This window comes from Salvelinus alpinus, chromosome 36 (genome assembly GCF_045679555.1).
Source record: "Salvelinus alpinus chromosome 36, SLU_Salpinus.1, whole genome shotgun sequence".
Taxonomy (NCBI): Eukaryota; Metazoa; Chordata; class Actinopteri; order Salmoniformes; family Salmonidae; genus Salvelinus; species Salvelinus alpinus.
In genome coordinates, this window is record NC_092121.1 from 12,108,037 (window position 1) to 12,124,556 (window position 16,520).

Genomic DNA, 16,520 nt, shown 5'->3' on the forward strand with positions numbered 1-16,520 from the left:
TATTGTTACACTGTATTTACAGCAGTAAAAAAATGAATAGTGAGAGTTTACAGGTTTCCAAGCCTGTACCACCATTACTCTGTCACATTTAGTGACGTGACTGATCGGTAACACCTCTGTTGTCAAAGCACTGTCAGAGTAGAACAACCTCTATGGAACAGAGCCAAACAGCCTGCAAGCTGTAAGCACAGGGAAACACACACACACTCACACACTTTTTCACTCAGTGATATGACAGAGATATAAGTGCAGGGCGTGCCAGGCCAGTGCCGTGCATAAATCGGAAATACCAGAACACACATACAAACAAAAGTATCCCCAAACTACTTTGTGGTGCTGGGTTATGCCCTCTCAGTGGTCCATTACCTCCAAATATAACATCTCCAACAGCAATTTCTACTGAGATATATGAGCATATGATGAGGTTGCAGCTGGGATTGGTCAACTGCCCATTTTGACCTCTATTGTGAAAGTCATCAGGGATAATAAGGCGGTCACAGTCAGACATGGAGTTCCTGGGTGATTATAGACTCCCCTAACAGACTCTCTGTCTTACAGCACACAGGGAGAAAACCCTCTCTGGGAAGTCCTCCAGCTGGAAAGGACTCTCAACACAGATGGGATCCTGCCATGACCCGTATGGAGAGGTTATACCACAAGCCCTGCGGCTGCAAGACGAAACTGTAGCCAGCCAGGTGAGATACACAAACTCACCCGATCACACACACTCGCAACTTCTCTTCTTCTCTACATCTGTCTTTCGCAAACATATGGAGACACTCACACATAGTCAGAGAGTCTTGGTTGAGAGTGAGTTTGCATCCAGTGGCTATATGAGTGTGAGAACATCAAAATGATTTGGTGGTGCTGGTGAAGAAATGAACTCATCCACCCACCATGTGTACATCATCAACCATTGTATTCGCTGCTGAATCCGGCTATTGACTGGGATGGTTACAGCAGAACACAAGTTTTAGAGGGTCGGTGCCAAAAGAGGCAGGTGTCTGGTGGGCCCTAACAAGCTCTTTTCAATTACCCCTATAGAGTGACGTCACTGGCTGTAACGAACTCCACTCCAAACGAGCTCTGCTACATTCACACCCCCTATCTAGCGCTTGTTAATTTATTCAAGGCCAGGAGCAGAATGTCAGTATGCTACTGCCCCCCTTCACCTCAGTCCCCCGCGGAGAGAAACTGTGTCATAATGCCGGACTCCTTTTCTCATTCAAATCACGCTTATTGTCTCTGTAAGCGACCGGCTCCGCTCTGAGCACACAGAACAACCGAGGCACTATACAGCGGCTGTATAAAATGAGTCCACTGACATAGGGCTGTGGACACTGGAGAGGCAGGCTGAGAGAAAGAGAGGCCTGTATCCCTGACAGTAGCAGTATAAAGGGTGGTAACAGGGATGTCTGCTCTCATTTTCATCATGTAAACACGATTCACAGCCTTATCTGCAAAGCATCAAGTGTAAACACACAAACAAACAAACAAGTAGCACCCAGACACACTCCTGTCAGGATAACAAGAGGCGCATTGTCAGGAAAACAGTAGTCCATCACACTCTACTGTAAACATTATGTTATTCTACAAAGATTGTTATCTATTATTATCAAGTTGATAATATCAGATCATATCAAGTAGTAATGGCAAAGATTTGTTTTGGTAAGTCTACTCTAGATTGGCTATTACAGATCGATTACAATGCTGATAAAACGCTATATGAAGTGCCAGTATAAACTGACTGTATGTATGTCTTAACGTGCTGTCATATTAATTAGATAATTTACTGTTTCTTTGAAATTATTTTCAAGTGAGAGATAAGATACCTCAATGGTACCGTTATATGTCATACTCTTGAAAGACAACAAGACTGGGCTCTCCCTAAATGTTGCTAATGCCATACAAAAAACACTTTACCCGGTCCATTGAGGGGTGGCTTGCGGACTATTTGTCTTGAGCGGAGTGTAACCCGTTACTGCAAGTGGAAAGGGGGAGAAAAGGAGGGCGGAGTAATACCAAGTTGTTTCCCAGCGCAGACTTCATGCTGAGAAGAAAAAATAGTTTTTCAAAAGTTCCAGGAGGAGACGCACAGCAGCCGTGTCCGAGCTGCGAATGCTAATACGCGATAGGACCTATACGATTTATACGCCGTTTTTACTTTTAGTTGATTAATGAACTTTTTGAAGATCCCAGACACTGCCTCTTGGAACTTTTATCTCTCGGTGAACTCAAAGGATGTATTACTGCTAAGTTAACACTTCAAAGAGAAGTTGGGACAAATTTCCACCGAGATGGGGGGGAATTATAAAGTTTGGATATTTTTACCAATTTTATTCTTGGTCCATAATTGCGAAGGTAAGGACAATTTATTTATTTGACAGTCACATAAATTACAATGAATGTGTATGTGAGCTTTCTAAATTTGGCTAGCAGACAAGTCTGGACAAATTCTAGCTTTTTCCGTTTTTTCCCCCTTCACAAATTGTTAACGTTACATTTTGTGCGCTGCGCAATTTAAATGGCATCAGATTGAAGCACATGCCAGACAATATGCTAGCTGATCTCTAGTCTAGGCTACAAAGATTTTGTTTTAAGCATTTAATTTACAAAAGCATGGTTGGTTGTTAGTAGCGTTCGAAGTTCGATTTCTGACAGGTTAATATAACACCTACGAAGGCTATCATAACGGGTTAATAACTAGATAACAAGCATTCGTTTTTGTATAGCCTACAGTAATAGGCTACGAAACTTTGTATTTGCATAATGTTCTTTGTAGACTGGTAGTGAACAAGGAGGATTCTATCCTGGAAGATTTGCCCCCTGAAGTGCTTCTATCTTCTAGCAGTGTTTTTAGTGATAAAGCCCAATGTATTCAATGGAAGGAAGTTGGGAGGTGTTTTGTGGAGGTTGATACAAATGTTGTATCTTCTATTGTATGGGTGAGATTTTTGTTTACAGATTGCACCCGATAACAGCAAAGAATCAGCTTGTCTCTGTGGGATTGGTATGCGTCTCTGTGGGTAACTTTGCGAGGCTGATCGCCACTGTGAGAAAATAATTACAAGCGATAGTATGGAGTGCCGCTGGCAGCGCTGTGCAAGCAAGCCCGCAAGAACGGAACCCGGAATGTAACAATTGAAAGAAAGTTACTTCGGGCATTCGTCCACAAGTGGTAGGCTAGAAGCACCGTTTACTCACATAAAAACGGAATTCGATATTTATGTCTAGTAGGAGATAAGTATTTTCCCTATTTCATTCAAGTCTATTATCTTCGTTCGTGGGGGTATAAGGTGAGATTTTTTTATGAGTGAAGGGGGGTGATGAGCCAACTTTACCCCCTCCTTATCTGAACAAAGAGCTTTTAACAATTGAACTTTGTTGCTGTGGGGGATGGGATGAGTGCTAGAATATAATAACGTGATTTAAAAAAGGTAATGTATCTGTCTATGCTGTGTAATAAACTCCCACATATGGCTCACAAACCTTTTGGATGGATGTTTGATAGGTGAGTTCCAGATCTGTTTGTGCGCGAAAATCCTTTGAACTAGGCCTACTGTTGAGAAAGTAACCTATAGGTCTATTTTGTTGGCAGTAAAATAAAAGTTTATGGTAGCAAAATTTGATTGGTTGTATACAGGGAAGCTCATCGTTGAACTCTGAATTAATTAATTATCTTGCAATAACCCTGAACATTAATCAACTTGAGTCGGCTACATTACACTGTAATTAAACAAATTATGGAAACCATTCATTGGCTTATAGGCTATGCCTACCCTCAACGAAACGGGTTGGCAGATAATCTTATAGTTATCCCACATAGTCAATAATTACCATATCAAACCTATTATTACTAAAGCGATTTTGAATCTATGTAAAATAAAAGGAATCCTATCTCGTTTCCCTGTCTACACCCATCACAGCATGCATCTGCATTCAGTCGCAGATAACGCTATCAGATCTTGCAAGAAAGTAAACATACGCGTACCCATGTAAACGGGTGTGTCCATAAAGTGTCATTTTAACGAGTGGGAAAATGGAACTGTCTAGCCAAGAGCAACATGTTTGAAATCCAGCACATGGCTTACCTGTATATTGGAATGATTGATTCTGAACCGCGGATAAGTGTAATTTGATTATAAAAAATAGAATGTTCCTCCATGTGCACTTCTCCTCCCACAAATGATATAGTCTGCTCTATCAAATGTCTGGATGAAATTAATATTTCAAACCTGCCCTGAGAAAAGGGCCTGATCACCATGGGTCGGACTACCTTCATCTCTCCTTCCTCTCCACAGGATTCCGCTGCGTGGATAAATACAGACCTTGTGACAATGGAGGAACGTGCATAGACTCACTCTCACGATGCATGTAAGTGCAACATCATGTTTTATGGATCACACATGTACGAAATCACTGCAGGCCTACATTGTTCCCAATGGTGACATGATGAGGAGGAACTCTGAAAACAGTATAGGCCCAGACCTATGAGTAGGCTATCAGGATTAGTTGAGGAGTTATGGGGTAGAAACGGTTCAAGTAGGCATAGTTTAGTCATTTGTATCAGTATGCAGAACTTGTGTTATTTAGTGTTGGTTAGTAAATCATTGCGTTGCAAACTACTAGAGCTGCACCGCGCTCACAATGGACTGGAACTCAGCCAAGTGCTGGGTGGTTATCGATACAGTGTGGACAATGGCAAGTGTTTACGGTGAACATTTGACACGTTTATTTAAATGTTTCCGTCTGCAATCGGACCACTACTTGGGGTGTAATGTGTGTAATGAACAATGCATGGATACATACGAGACAGGTTGAATGGAGTGTTCCAGCCTGGACTTGTTTGGCTGGTGACACACCGTTCACTTGCCGTTGCACCTGTTGAAGATGAAGAGCTTTGTGAAACATAAATTACACTATTAAAGTGGTCATAGCATGACTAAGGTGTTCCTTATACGCAATTCGATGGATTGTTTCGTAACCCGCAGAATTCATTTTGAGAGTTTCCCACGGTTTCTATATCGGTGAGGTCGTGTTCCAGTCCGTCAGAGCGAGAGCAACATGGTTGTTATCGTGAGAGAGCCAGGGGCTGCTGTTTTTACTTTCCCGCCTGATTTGGACAGTTTCTGTGTGAGCTCTCACACTCATTCACAGTGATTAGGGGTCTTTGTTTTTCCAATAGGCGAGGGGGTACGTGGGAAACAATCTGTAGTTAGGATAAATACCGTGTGATGATGACGAGGGGGGCATTAGGCTTTTTACCGTTGGGCAAACCAGAGCCTATAATACATTAGTGTTTGAAGTTGGACCAGAGCTGAGGATTGGATGGAACAATAATACTTGGCTCCTTTGGTTTTGACTTTTGTCTGATGAGGTTGGCTGACAGGCAGCTTCCCTCCACTACAGTAGTCTTTAGGACTTGGTTGGTGACAAGACCCTCACCTTCATGCTACAGTTGGGCTAAAGGCTATTTGACGTCACCACCATCATTCCAATGCTCAGTAGAGTTTCTCAACCAGGCTATACAGTAGATCCCTATGTAGGCTAGGGATTGACCACTGATTCCACCAGAGTAGTCTACGCTGTAGTTGCTGCTTGCTTGGAACATTCCACACTGCCGTCTCATTTCATTACTTACATCCCAGTTCTGACCTGTCTGAGAACATGACCATTGTAAAAGATCAGACACTGCATAAAGGTATACAAGTTGCAGGCAGCGTCTGTGTAAACGCACGTACAGCCAGTAACCAACAAACGACCATATAGTTGTCAAATCATTACCCAAGGCAGGGAATGCGGTGGGTAAATGTGTAATTGTGTTAATAGCTCCTCAAACTGTTCTTTGTGAGATGAGCTCTCTTCTGTTTTCAAACTGGTCAGACTTTCTGGAGCAGAAGTCTTCTCAGAGTCGTTACATAACTCTGCTACCAACTAGCCTGTGCTTCAACCTTCTCCTGGTCAATACTGTAGTATTGTACATAGTTAAACCCTTGAAGTTGGACCAAGCACGTTCATTCATCTCCCAACTTTAATGGCGTCACGTCTCTGGGTTAGTGTTTGCCTTTCAGAGCGCGTGTAGTGTGTTCATGCTTTGTGTTCCTCAGCTTTTTGGCGCTGTGTGTCTATATGTATGGGGCGTGGAGGGCTAATCATTCATGCGTAATCACCCCTCTGGGTCAGTGTCAACAGCGGTACATAGAAGAGATTCCCAATAGGAAATCTAAATGCCGTACCACACAAAATGGTAACACGTCCACGGCAGGGCCATGACCGGGGCAGGCAGCGTAGCCTCGGCCCGGACAACGGGGGAGCAGAGTGGTCAAACCAGTCCTAGACTGAGGCGACTGGAGGACCCAGCTCACCCCATCCCCTGGGATCCCAGTGTAACTGGAGAACCACAACAACAGAAAAGATCCTTTCTTCCCCCAGATACCTGACTGTAACCTGGCACCGTCAGGAGAGCTGAGAGCTGGGGAGAGGGTGAGAAAAGGAAAGGGCACAGGAGAGTGAGGGAGGAATGGAGAGAGAGAGAGAAATAGCAGATAGAGATAAAAGTGGTAGCTTTAGGAAGAAATTGTAGAGAGCTGGTGAGACACGTGAGATTTTACCTGAAAATCACTGAGGGCAAACTAGCCATTAGCTCTCTGTTTGAAATCAACCTGTGGATTTTCCTACCTGATGTTTCAGAGCAGAAGCTGTTGATCAGGTCCTTCTCTGAAGTTGTGCAACATGGGTATTATGTTCTCAGGTGACAGTAATGTTCTATCTTTTTTATTGTCATTGTTACTGTCCCAGATACCAATGTATCCTCTGTCTGGTTGGCAAACATAAAGACATGATACTAAACTCTGCTCTAAGCATGCCAGAACCATGAAGCTTTGTTCCCTTCCTGTTAGCCCTGTCTGTCTGGCCCCCTCATGGTTCACTGCTGTGGCCCTGTCTGTCTGTCCCCCTCATGGTTCACTGCTGTGGCCCTGTCTGTCTGGCCCCCTCATGGTTCACTGCTGTGGCCCTGTCTGTCTGTCCCCCTCATGGTTCACTGCTGTAGCCCTGTCTGTCTGGCCCCCTCATGGCTCACTGCTGTGGCCCTGTCAGTCTGGTCCTCTCGTGGTTCACTGCTGTGGCCCTGTCTGTCTGGCCCCCTCATGGTTCACTGCTGTGGCCCTGTCTGTCTGGCCCCCTCATGGCTCACTGCTGTGGCCCTGTCTGTCTGGCCCCCTCATGGCTCACTGCTGTGGCCCTGTCTGTCTGTCCCCCTCATGGTTCACTGCTGTGGCCCTGTCTGTCTGGCCCCCTCATGGCTCACTGCTGTGGCCCTGTCTGTCTGGCCCCCTCATGGCTCACTGCTGTGGCCCTGTCTGTCTGTCCCCCTCATGGTTCACTGCTGTGGCCCTGTCTGTCTGGCCCCCTCATGGTTCACTGCTGTGGCACTGTCTGTCTGGCCCCCTCATGGCTCACTGCTGTGGCCCTGTCAGTCTGTCCCCTTCATGGTTCACTGCTGTGGCCCTGTCTGTCTGGCCCCCTCATGGTTCACTGCTGTGGCCCTGTCTGTGGCCCCCTCATGGTTCACTGCTGTGGCCCTGTCTGTGGCCCCCTCATGGTTCACTGCTGTGGCCCTGTCTGTCTGCCCCCCTCATGGTTCACTGCTGTGGCCCTGTCTGTGGCCCCCTCATGGTTCACTGCTGTGGCCCTGTCTGTCTGGCCCCCTCATGGTTCACTGCTGTGGCCCTGTCTAAGGTGAACGAGCAGGGTCTCAGACGTGTAGTGGATAGCAGATTACAGGAGTAATCCTTCTGGAACCTGTTCCACCGTCTCACTGAGCCAGCATGACGGGTCACTTCTGATAGGTGTAGGGGTTGGCTGGTCTGGCCTGGGAGGGACTACTATGCTGATGCACCTGTAACACACACCACAGCGATCCAAGTGATTTGTTCTTCATCTCTGAGTCATGATAACAGTATATTGGATCCAGTACATTGGCTTCAGGGCATGATACTCCCTGTTGTGTCATATTTACAGTCTTGGCTATTCTCTTCTCTTGATGCGCCTGCTTACATCAACATCCTGGATGGTTGGGGGAAGTACAAAACATACACACATCATTGGACAGAACATTGTTGTTCTCTCTGTCCCTCATTCTGTCTCTCTGAATCCCATAGTTGAACACAAGGCCAAGGGAGCACAAAGCCCAGAGACAGACAGACAGACGTGTGGTGCACTTGATGGTGAAGAGGTTGAGTATCACAGAGAGAGTGGCCCTCTAGGTGAGCAGTCAGTTGAAGGGCCACGGGTCCCCTCTGCCCTGCCCTGCCCCGTATGTCTGTGTAGATGGAATGTGCAACGGAGGGGCCGCTGGAGTGCCGGAGATAATTAGGCAGATTGAGAGGGTGTCGTTCAGAGTGGATCCAGCTGGAAGAATTGGGGGGGGGGGGGACAGCTGGTGCATGTTGTGATGGTAATCCGGTGAAGTCAGATCTTTGACAAAGGGGGAGCAAGCGGAGGGCCAGGTGCTGCCATTGAGAGGCCTGCTGGCCGCATGCTGGGAGAGACGGGCTCGTGTGTGGAGGAGTGGAGCCGGCCGGCGGACCAGCCCACAGGCCTCCTCTTCTCTGAACATGCTCCTTTTCTCTCTCACTGCTATTGGGGATGAACGCTCTTTGTCTCTGTGTGTTTTCCCCCAGCTCCTCCAACGGTTTATCTATCCTCTGTGTGTTGTGTCTCTCAAAGATAGGTTTTTCTCTCTCTCTCTCTCTCTCTCTCTCTCTCTCTCTCTCTCTCTCTCTCTCTCTCTCTCTCTCTCTCTCTGTCTGTCTGTCTGTCTGTCTGTCTGTCTGTCTGTCTGTCTGTCTGTCTGTCTGTCTGTCTGTCTGTCTGTCTGTCTGTCTGTCTGTCTGTCTGTCTGTCTGTCTGTCTGTCTGTCTGTCTGTCTGTCTGTCTGTCTGTCTGAGGCCAGGCCGTGGAGGGATGGAAACAGTGTCTCTCTGTGTGTTATTAATAGCTGTGATGTGACCTCAGTAGCAGAGTAAGGTCTATAAATTGTAAGTGTTGTGTTTTAATGACCTCCATGGAAGCTCCCGGCCTCTTAGGACATGATGAACGACGGACAGTTTTTCAGTTTGATAGGGAACAGCCACTTCAGCCTGTGTGTGTGTGTGTGTGTGTGTGTGTGTGTGTGTGTGTGTGTGTGTGTGTGTGTGTGTGTGTGTGTGTGTGTGTGTGTGTGTGTGTGTGTGTGTGTGTGTGTGTGTGTGTATGTGTGTGTGTGTAGAGTCTCTGTGTAGTAGGGTATCTGTGTAGTAGGGTATCTGTGTAGTAGGAGCTCTGTGTAGTAGGGTCTCTGTGTCCTAGGGTCTCTGTGTAGTAGGGTCTCTGTGTCCTAGGGTCTCTGTGTCCTAGGAGCTCTGTGTAGTAGGGTATCTGTGTCCTAGGAGCTCTGTGTAGTAGGGTCTCTGTCCTAGGGTCTCTGTGTAGTAGGATATCTGTGTAGTAGGAGCTCTGTGTCCTAGGGTCTCTGTGTCCTAGGAGCTCTGTGTAGTAGGGTATCTGTGTCCTAGGAGCTCTGTGTAGTAGGGTCTCTGTCCTAGGGTCTCTGTGTAGTAGGATATCTGTGTAGTAGGAGCTCTGTGTAGTAGGGTCTCTGTCCTAGGGGTCTCTGTGTAGTAGGGTATCTATGTAGTAGGGTCTCTGTGTCCTAGGAGCTCTGTGTAGTAGGGTATCTGTGTCCTAGGGTCTCTGTGTCCTAGGGTCTCTGTGTCCTAGGGTCTCTGTGTAGTAGGGTCTCTGTGTCCTAGGGTCTCTGTGTCCTAGGGTCTCTGTGTAGTAGGGTCTCTGTGTCCTAGGGTCTCTGTGTCCTAGGCTCTCTGTGTCCTGGGGTCTCTGTGTCCTGGGGTCTCTGTGTCCTGGGGTCTCTGTGTAGTAGGGTCTCTGTGTAGTTTTATGGTTTAATGTGTTAATGTTTGCTTTATTTTCAGTTGCCATGAGGAAAGAAAGACCTGAGCAGAATTCTGAGTTTCCTCATGAAAAAGGCATCAGGTTTTGTTGAATGTGATTATTGTCATTTGGATCCAAACCAGATAGACCAGGGATTTGATTTGGATGGGTCACTGGCGGTCTCTCAATTAGCCCTGGTCAGCAAACATTTTTTAGATTGTAAGTTAGCTGGCCGTAAGACTATCTAAACTTGTATTAATCACGGTCAAATTACCGACCGTGCAGCCCCAATTGATTTTATTAGTCAATCTCAGTCAGATATCATATTAAAAACTGCAAACATTTCTCTCCGCCCTATGACAAAATGAGTAGAATTGCAGGAAATTAACTCTAAAACTTCAAATTTCGCTTAGGCCCCCCAAAAGGTTGCATATGTGGGTATGGATGTGGGTATGCAGACGAGTTCAGCTTTTTGTGACCCCCACCCCCATTAAAGTTACCCGTCCCTGAGATGTAATCTTGTACAGTACCCCTGTACAGAGCCAGTTCACCTTGAAAGAGAGATGTACACACATCCCCACCCACTGGGCACAGACGTCATTTCAACAACAATTTTGATGTACATTTGGTTGAGTTGTCAACTAACATGAATTCAACATGAAATCAACAAAAAATGGCACCATGTCATTGGATTTAGATACAAAAAAAGAAAATGAATTCCTTTACGGCGATGACTTTTTGCAAATCCAATCAGTTTTCCACGTTGTTTTAACATCATCACATTGATTTTGTTTTGCTGCGATGCCGTGAAAACAATGTTGATTCAGCAACAACAATAAAATCCCAGTGGGCAGTCACACAGTGACAGGCAGCGCGAAGCAGGCAGACAACACAGTTAGTTAGTCCTGTTGGCTTTGCCCGGAACACCTTGGGGCTAGTAGTATTTTCTCTGGCGTCTTCACGCTGGATTAGAGAGGAATGCTTAGTAAGATTCCTCCTTTCCTTTCCCCTCTGCTGCTCCTCTCATTGTGTTGTCCTGCTCACCTCCAGCCCGTTCAGCCCTGCAGTCATCTCAGGAATGATTCAAACACCATGACCACAGGCTCTCATTTAAAACGGCATGTTTGGAATGACTGGTGGGATAGATAGACAATTAGGTTCTCTCACGCCAACATGCAGCAGGAGGGAACCACAGATCACTCATGTCTGGTTGACAGGCAGATTGAGCCATCCCCAATCCGTCATGTCAGGAGGAGACCGCTGACTCCATGGGTGAATCTCAATTGGGTTTCTTGATTCCTTGCATCCTCTTCCCTCACCTCCTCAAAACGCATCCATGAGAGAGGATCCATGGAATCACGTAAACACAATTGAGATTCACTACCAAGGAGTCAGTGGTCTCTTCCCGACTTGAAGGAACCTGTGGATTCAGCTTGTTGGACCTGTAGATAAGATTTGAGGTGGTTGCATATCTAAGGGAAGATGAACAGTATTTATCTGAGACAGCGGTGGTTGGGTCTGAGCAGAGAGAGGAGGTAGCGGGTAGAAGGGGGGTTGTCCCCACTGCTCCTGGATCATGGGGGCTGGAGGAGAACTGGGAGCTGTGGTTCCCAGGCCCTATCAGAGGAAGTGGTGCCTTCTGACCCGCTGTCATACACACATCCTGACTGTCTGTGCAGCTTAAAGCAGCTTACTCACTGCTCTCTGCTCTCTGCCCTCCTCCTCCTTGAGCCCTCCATCCACACTGACCACAATACCACCAACAACGTCCACTACGCAATCATGTTACTGCCACAACTCATCGTCAGGGACTGTGGTACAACTTGCCTGCTTGTTTCTCTCATGTGAACCCTTCATGTTTTGTGTTTGGGATCTCTACTAAGAACAAACACTGACTCACACGCACACAGCACTCAGACACACAGCACTCAGACACACAGGACTCAGACACACAGGACTCAGACACACAGGACTCAGACACACAGCACTCAGACACACAGGACTCAGACACACAGGACTCAGACACACAGCACTCAGACACAGAGACACAGACACACAGACACAGCACTCAGACACAGAGACACACAGACACAGACACAGAGAGACACAGACACAGAGACACACAGACACAGACACAGAGAGACACAGACACACAGACACAGAGACACAGAGACAGAGACACACAGCACTCAGACACAGAGACACAGAGACAGAGACACACAGACACAGCACTCAGACACAGAGACACACAGCACTCAGACACAGAGACACAGAGACAGAGACACACAGCACTCAGACACAGAGACACACAGACACAGAGACACACAGACACAGAGACACACAGACACAGAGACACACAGACAGAGACACACAGACACAGAGACACAGAGACACACAGCACTCAGACACAGAGACACAGATACAGAGACACACAGCACTCAGACACAGAGACACACAGACACAGACACAGAGACACACAGACAGAGACACACAGCACTCAGACACAGAGACACACAGACAGAGACACACAGCACTCAGTCACAGAGACACACAGACACAGACACAGAGACACACAGACAGAGACACACAGCACTCAGACACAGAGACACACAGACAGAGACACACAGCACTCAGACACAGAGACACAGAGACACACAGCACTCAGACACAGAGACACACAGACACAGACACAGAGACACACAGACAGAGACACACAGCACTCAGACACAGAGACACAGATACAGAGACACACAGCACTCAGACACAGAGACACACAGACACAGACACAGAGACACACAGACAGAGACACACAGCACTCAGACACAGAGACACAGAGACACACAGCACTCAGACACAGAGACACACAGACACAGACACAGAGACACACAGACAGAGACACACAGCACTCAGACACAGAGACACACAGACAGAGACACACAGCACTCAGACACAGAGACACAGAGACACACAGCACTCAGACACAGAGACACACAGACACAGACACACAGACACACAGACAGAGACACACAGCACTCAGACACAGAGACACACAGACAGAGACACACAGACACACAGACAGAGACACACAGACAGAGACACACAGCACTCAGACACAGACACACACAGCACTCAGACACAGAGACACACAGACAGAGACACACAGACACACAGACAGAGACACACAGACACACAGACAGAGACACACAGACAGAGACACACAGCACTCAGAGACAGAGACACACAGCACTCAGTCACAGAGACACACAGACAGAGACACACAGCACTCAGAGACAGAGACACACAGACAGAGACACACAGCACTCAGAGACAGAGACACACAGACAGAGACACACAGCACTCAGAGACAGAGACACACAGACAGAGACACACAGCACTCAGAGACAGAGACACACAGACACAGACACAGAGACACACAGACAGAGACACACAGCACTCAGAGACAGAGACACACAGACACAGACACTCAACTGAGCTAGATAATCATTGTCAGACTGTCCATTATTGTGTTGCCCAAAGAGGAAGAAAATATGCGATGAAGTCCTATATTATTACTATATTATGCTTCAGTCCCTATATGTCTAAATCTCGTGCTTAGATAGGGACAGGCCTTCCTCTGATGTCTCATCCCCTGCTTGTTTCTCTTTCTGCTGGGAGACTACGGCTTCTAAAGAGACATGTAATTGGAATAACTGAGGTTGAGCCCAACAGATTGAGATTCCTCCCCATGTTCCCCTCCCTCTCCTCTCAGACCCAGACTAGCTGAGGAGAGGAAGGAATGGGTTCTTCCCTCAGACGACCAGAGGAAAGGCAAGCACACTTTTCCACAACACAGAAATGTGTTAATGTAGCCGCCGAGCAGCAGGGTGCATTAAAGCTGCAATATCTAACATTTTGGGCGATCTGGCCACATTCACATAGAAATCTGAGTTAAAGATCTGTCATTCTCATTGAAAGCAAGTCAAAGAAGTAGTAGATCTGTTCTATGTGTCCTCTTTCTATGCTTCCCACTTTTAAATTTAGTTTTACTCTCGATTTTGCACACCAGCTTCAAACAGCTAAAAATACAATATTTTTGGTTATAGAAATGATATTACACAGCGGTTTAGACGTTACAATGATTCTCTACACTATACTTGTTTTGTTTTGTCACATTGTCACATGTCACATTGGCGAACTATTCGAATTTTAGCAACCATCAAATGGTGGAGCGATTTCTGCATAGTCCATCTTAGAAAGAAACCAGACACGGTTACAGAAAGATACAAGTCAAATCCCACGTTGTCGAAGTGTTTGTTTTGGTGTTTATAAGATGTTAGAGGAGATAGAAGTGAGGACCTCACCCTTCATCTTAAAGTTCTCCAGCGGTTTGTTGGTGAGAGTGCTTGAGATAACGGACATTCTTTGGCCCTTTTCCTAGCGTTCTCCCCCCGGTTTCTTATCACTGTGGAAGATAGTCCCTGTCTTGTAAACATACCTCCAATGACTCTGATTATCACACAGCCTTTCTCCTGTGAACCGGTCTGCTCTGTGCTGGTCTGTTTGGTTTGGACTCCACGTTCTAATCCATCAGCCTGTCCTCAGAAAAGCTTTTGTTTGAATATATTGAAATCCATTCATTGCTCTCTCCCAAAGTCATTGTGAAATAAATGTTCACCGAGGAGTAGAATAGCCAAGTATGATAAATGAACTTGGTCTTTGGATTGGAACAAATGCTGTCTCATCATCGTTAGTCACATTTAGGCCTGGCTATACATTATTCCTGAATGAACTTGGAACCAGCACAGTGAGAAACAGGCAAGATATTGCGAAGGAAGTTCTGTCATTTCATGATGGGGAAATCATTTGAGAAACTCTGTGAGGAAGTTGATTTTTGAAGTTGCCTTTTGTGCTGGAAAAAAGTCCCTTTTATTTTCTCAGGCTTTGCAGCAGTCTGGTTCAGTTTAGGTGGTGGGGTGGGGTTCTGTGGTGGAGCACGTTGAAGAATGCTCTGGAAGACCTCGACCCTGGGATGCATGCGATGTGGTTATCCACGTCTGCTTTGCTATTCAAACTATTTCAGGGAGGTTTTTTTATCCCAAAGAAAAGAGTTTGGTATTTGAGGTATTTCTTAAGATATCGACTTTAGTGTTGCATTGTCTCCTAAAGAACCGGTGTCTTCGTTCCAGTTTAATGTGAGGTAAATGTGTGTGTTTACTGCATTACTGAGCCCTTATTTACACAATTGCAGACATGTGTCACGCCAAGGATCAAAAATGCACCATGTCCATGCGGTCTTCTGACCAGAGAAAACAAGGAGTTACGAAGAGCATTGAGACGAGCAAAGCCACAGGAGTTTGAAATACACCGATAGGCCCGTGTGTTCTTGTCCCCTCGAGGGTTAAGAGGGTTTAGTGACAGCTTTTTTCTGCTCAGATTCATATTTGCTTTTCTCTAAGAGGAGGTTAATTGTCTTAATGTTCACATGGTTAATATTCATGCCATGGGATCTCTCCTCAAACCTCCCTCTGCTCATTTCAATACCTCCATTGTCTGTCGCCAAGCACCATTGTTCAATAAAACGTTGGACTTTAAACGGGGAAAGTGTCGTACACACATCCTTTTATAGTTGATCATGGTCATTCTGTTTGACCTTGTCACTAACTGAACTCTAAGTTACCTGTACATACTGTATGCTCTCCAGAACTTTACAAACTGTCTTCACAGAACCCTGTGTCTCTCCCAAATGCCCCCCTCACCTCTCACCCTCTCCCCAACCATGGGTTACTGTTGCCAGGCTACAGAGATCTGTTGGTCCGTGTAAGCTCAGGCCTGAAAGACTGTCTGTTTGGGTCACTGCCCCTCCTCCCTCCACTCCGCTCCAACCCCCCCCCCCTCACACAATGGAGTTCTGACTACTTTAACTCTTTTATTTGGCCCACAGAACTCTCCCCTACCCCCAACCTGTTGGCTCCTCTCTGAGAAAGAGGAGAGCAGGGAGAGAGAGGGGGTGTTGGGGGAGGAGGATCTCTTCTTGTTGGCAGTGTGGTGTCAGTATGGACTCTCACAAAGAAATGGAGCTGCTGGTTCCTGGTGGTGGTGATGGTGATTGTAGTGGTGGTGGTGGTGGTGGTGGTGATGGTGGTGGTGGTGGTGGTGGTGATTGTAGTGATGGTGGTGGTGGTGGTGGGGATTGTAGTGATGGTGGTGGTGGTGGTGGTGATGGTGGTGGTGGTGATTGTAGTGGTGGTGGTGATGGTGGTGGTGGGGATGGTGGTGGTGGTGATGGTGGTGGTGGTGATGATGATGGTGATTGTAGTGGTGGTGGTTGTGATGGTGGTGGTGATGGTGGTGGTGATGGTGGTGGTGATGGTGGTGGTGGTGGTGGTGATGGTGGTGGTGATGGTGGTGGTGGTGATTGTAGTGGTGGTGGTGATGGTGGTGGTGGGGATGGTGGTGGTGGTGATGGTGGTGGTGGTGATGATGATGGTGATTGTAGTGGTGGTGGTTGTGATGGTGGTGGTGATGGTGGTGGTGGTGGTGGTGATGGTGGTGGTGATGGTGGTGGTGGTGGTGGTGATGGTGGTGGT

At 46.8% G+C, this 16,520-nt stretch overlaps 1 protein-coding gene across 1 annotated transcript in view; it reads left to right on the forward strand.

The window, feature by feature from the left end:
* The first annotated feature begins 2,078 nt into the window (after positions 1 to 2,078).
* Positions 2,079 to 16,520, forward strand: part of LOC139565147 (neurogenic locus notch homolog protein 3-like) — a 43,479-nt gene continuing 29,037 nt past the window's right edge. The window contains exons 1-2 of the mRNA XM_071385259.1: positions 2,079 to 2,361; positions 4,302 to 4,374. Of these exons, the coding sequence (XP_071241360.1) occupies positions 2,298 to 2,361; positions 4,302 to 4,374 (137 nt within the window). The 5' untranslated portion in view covers positions 2,079 to 2,297. The remainder of the gene's footprint in view (positions 2,362 to 4,301; positions 4,375 to 16,520) is intronic.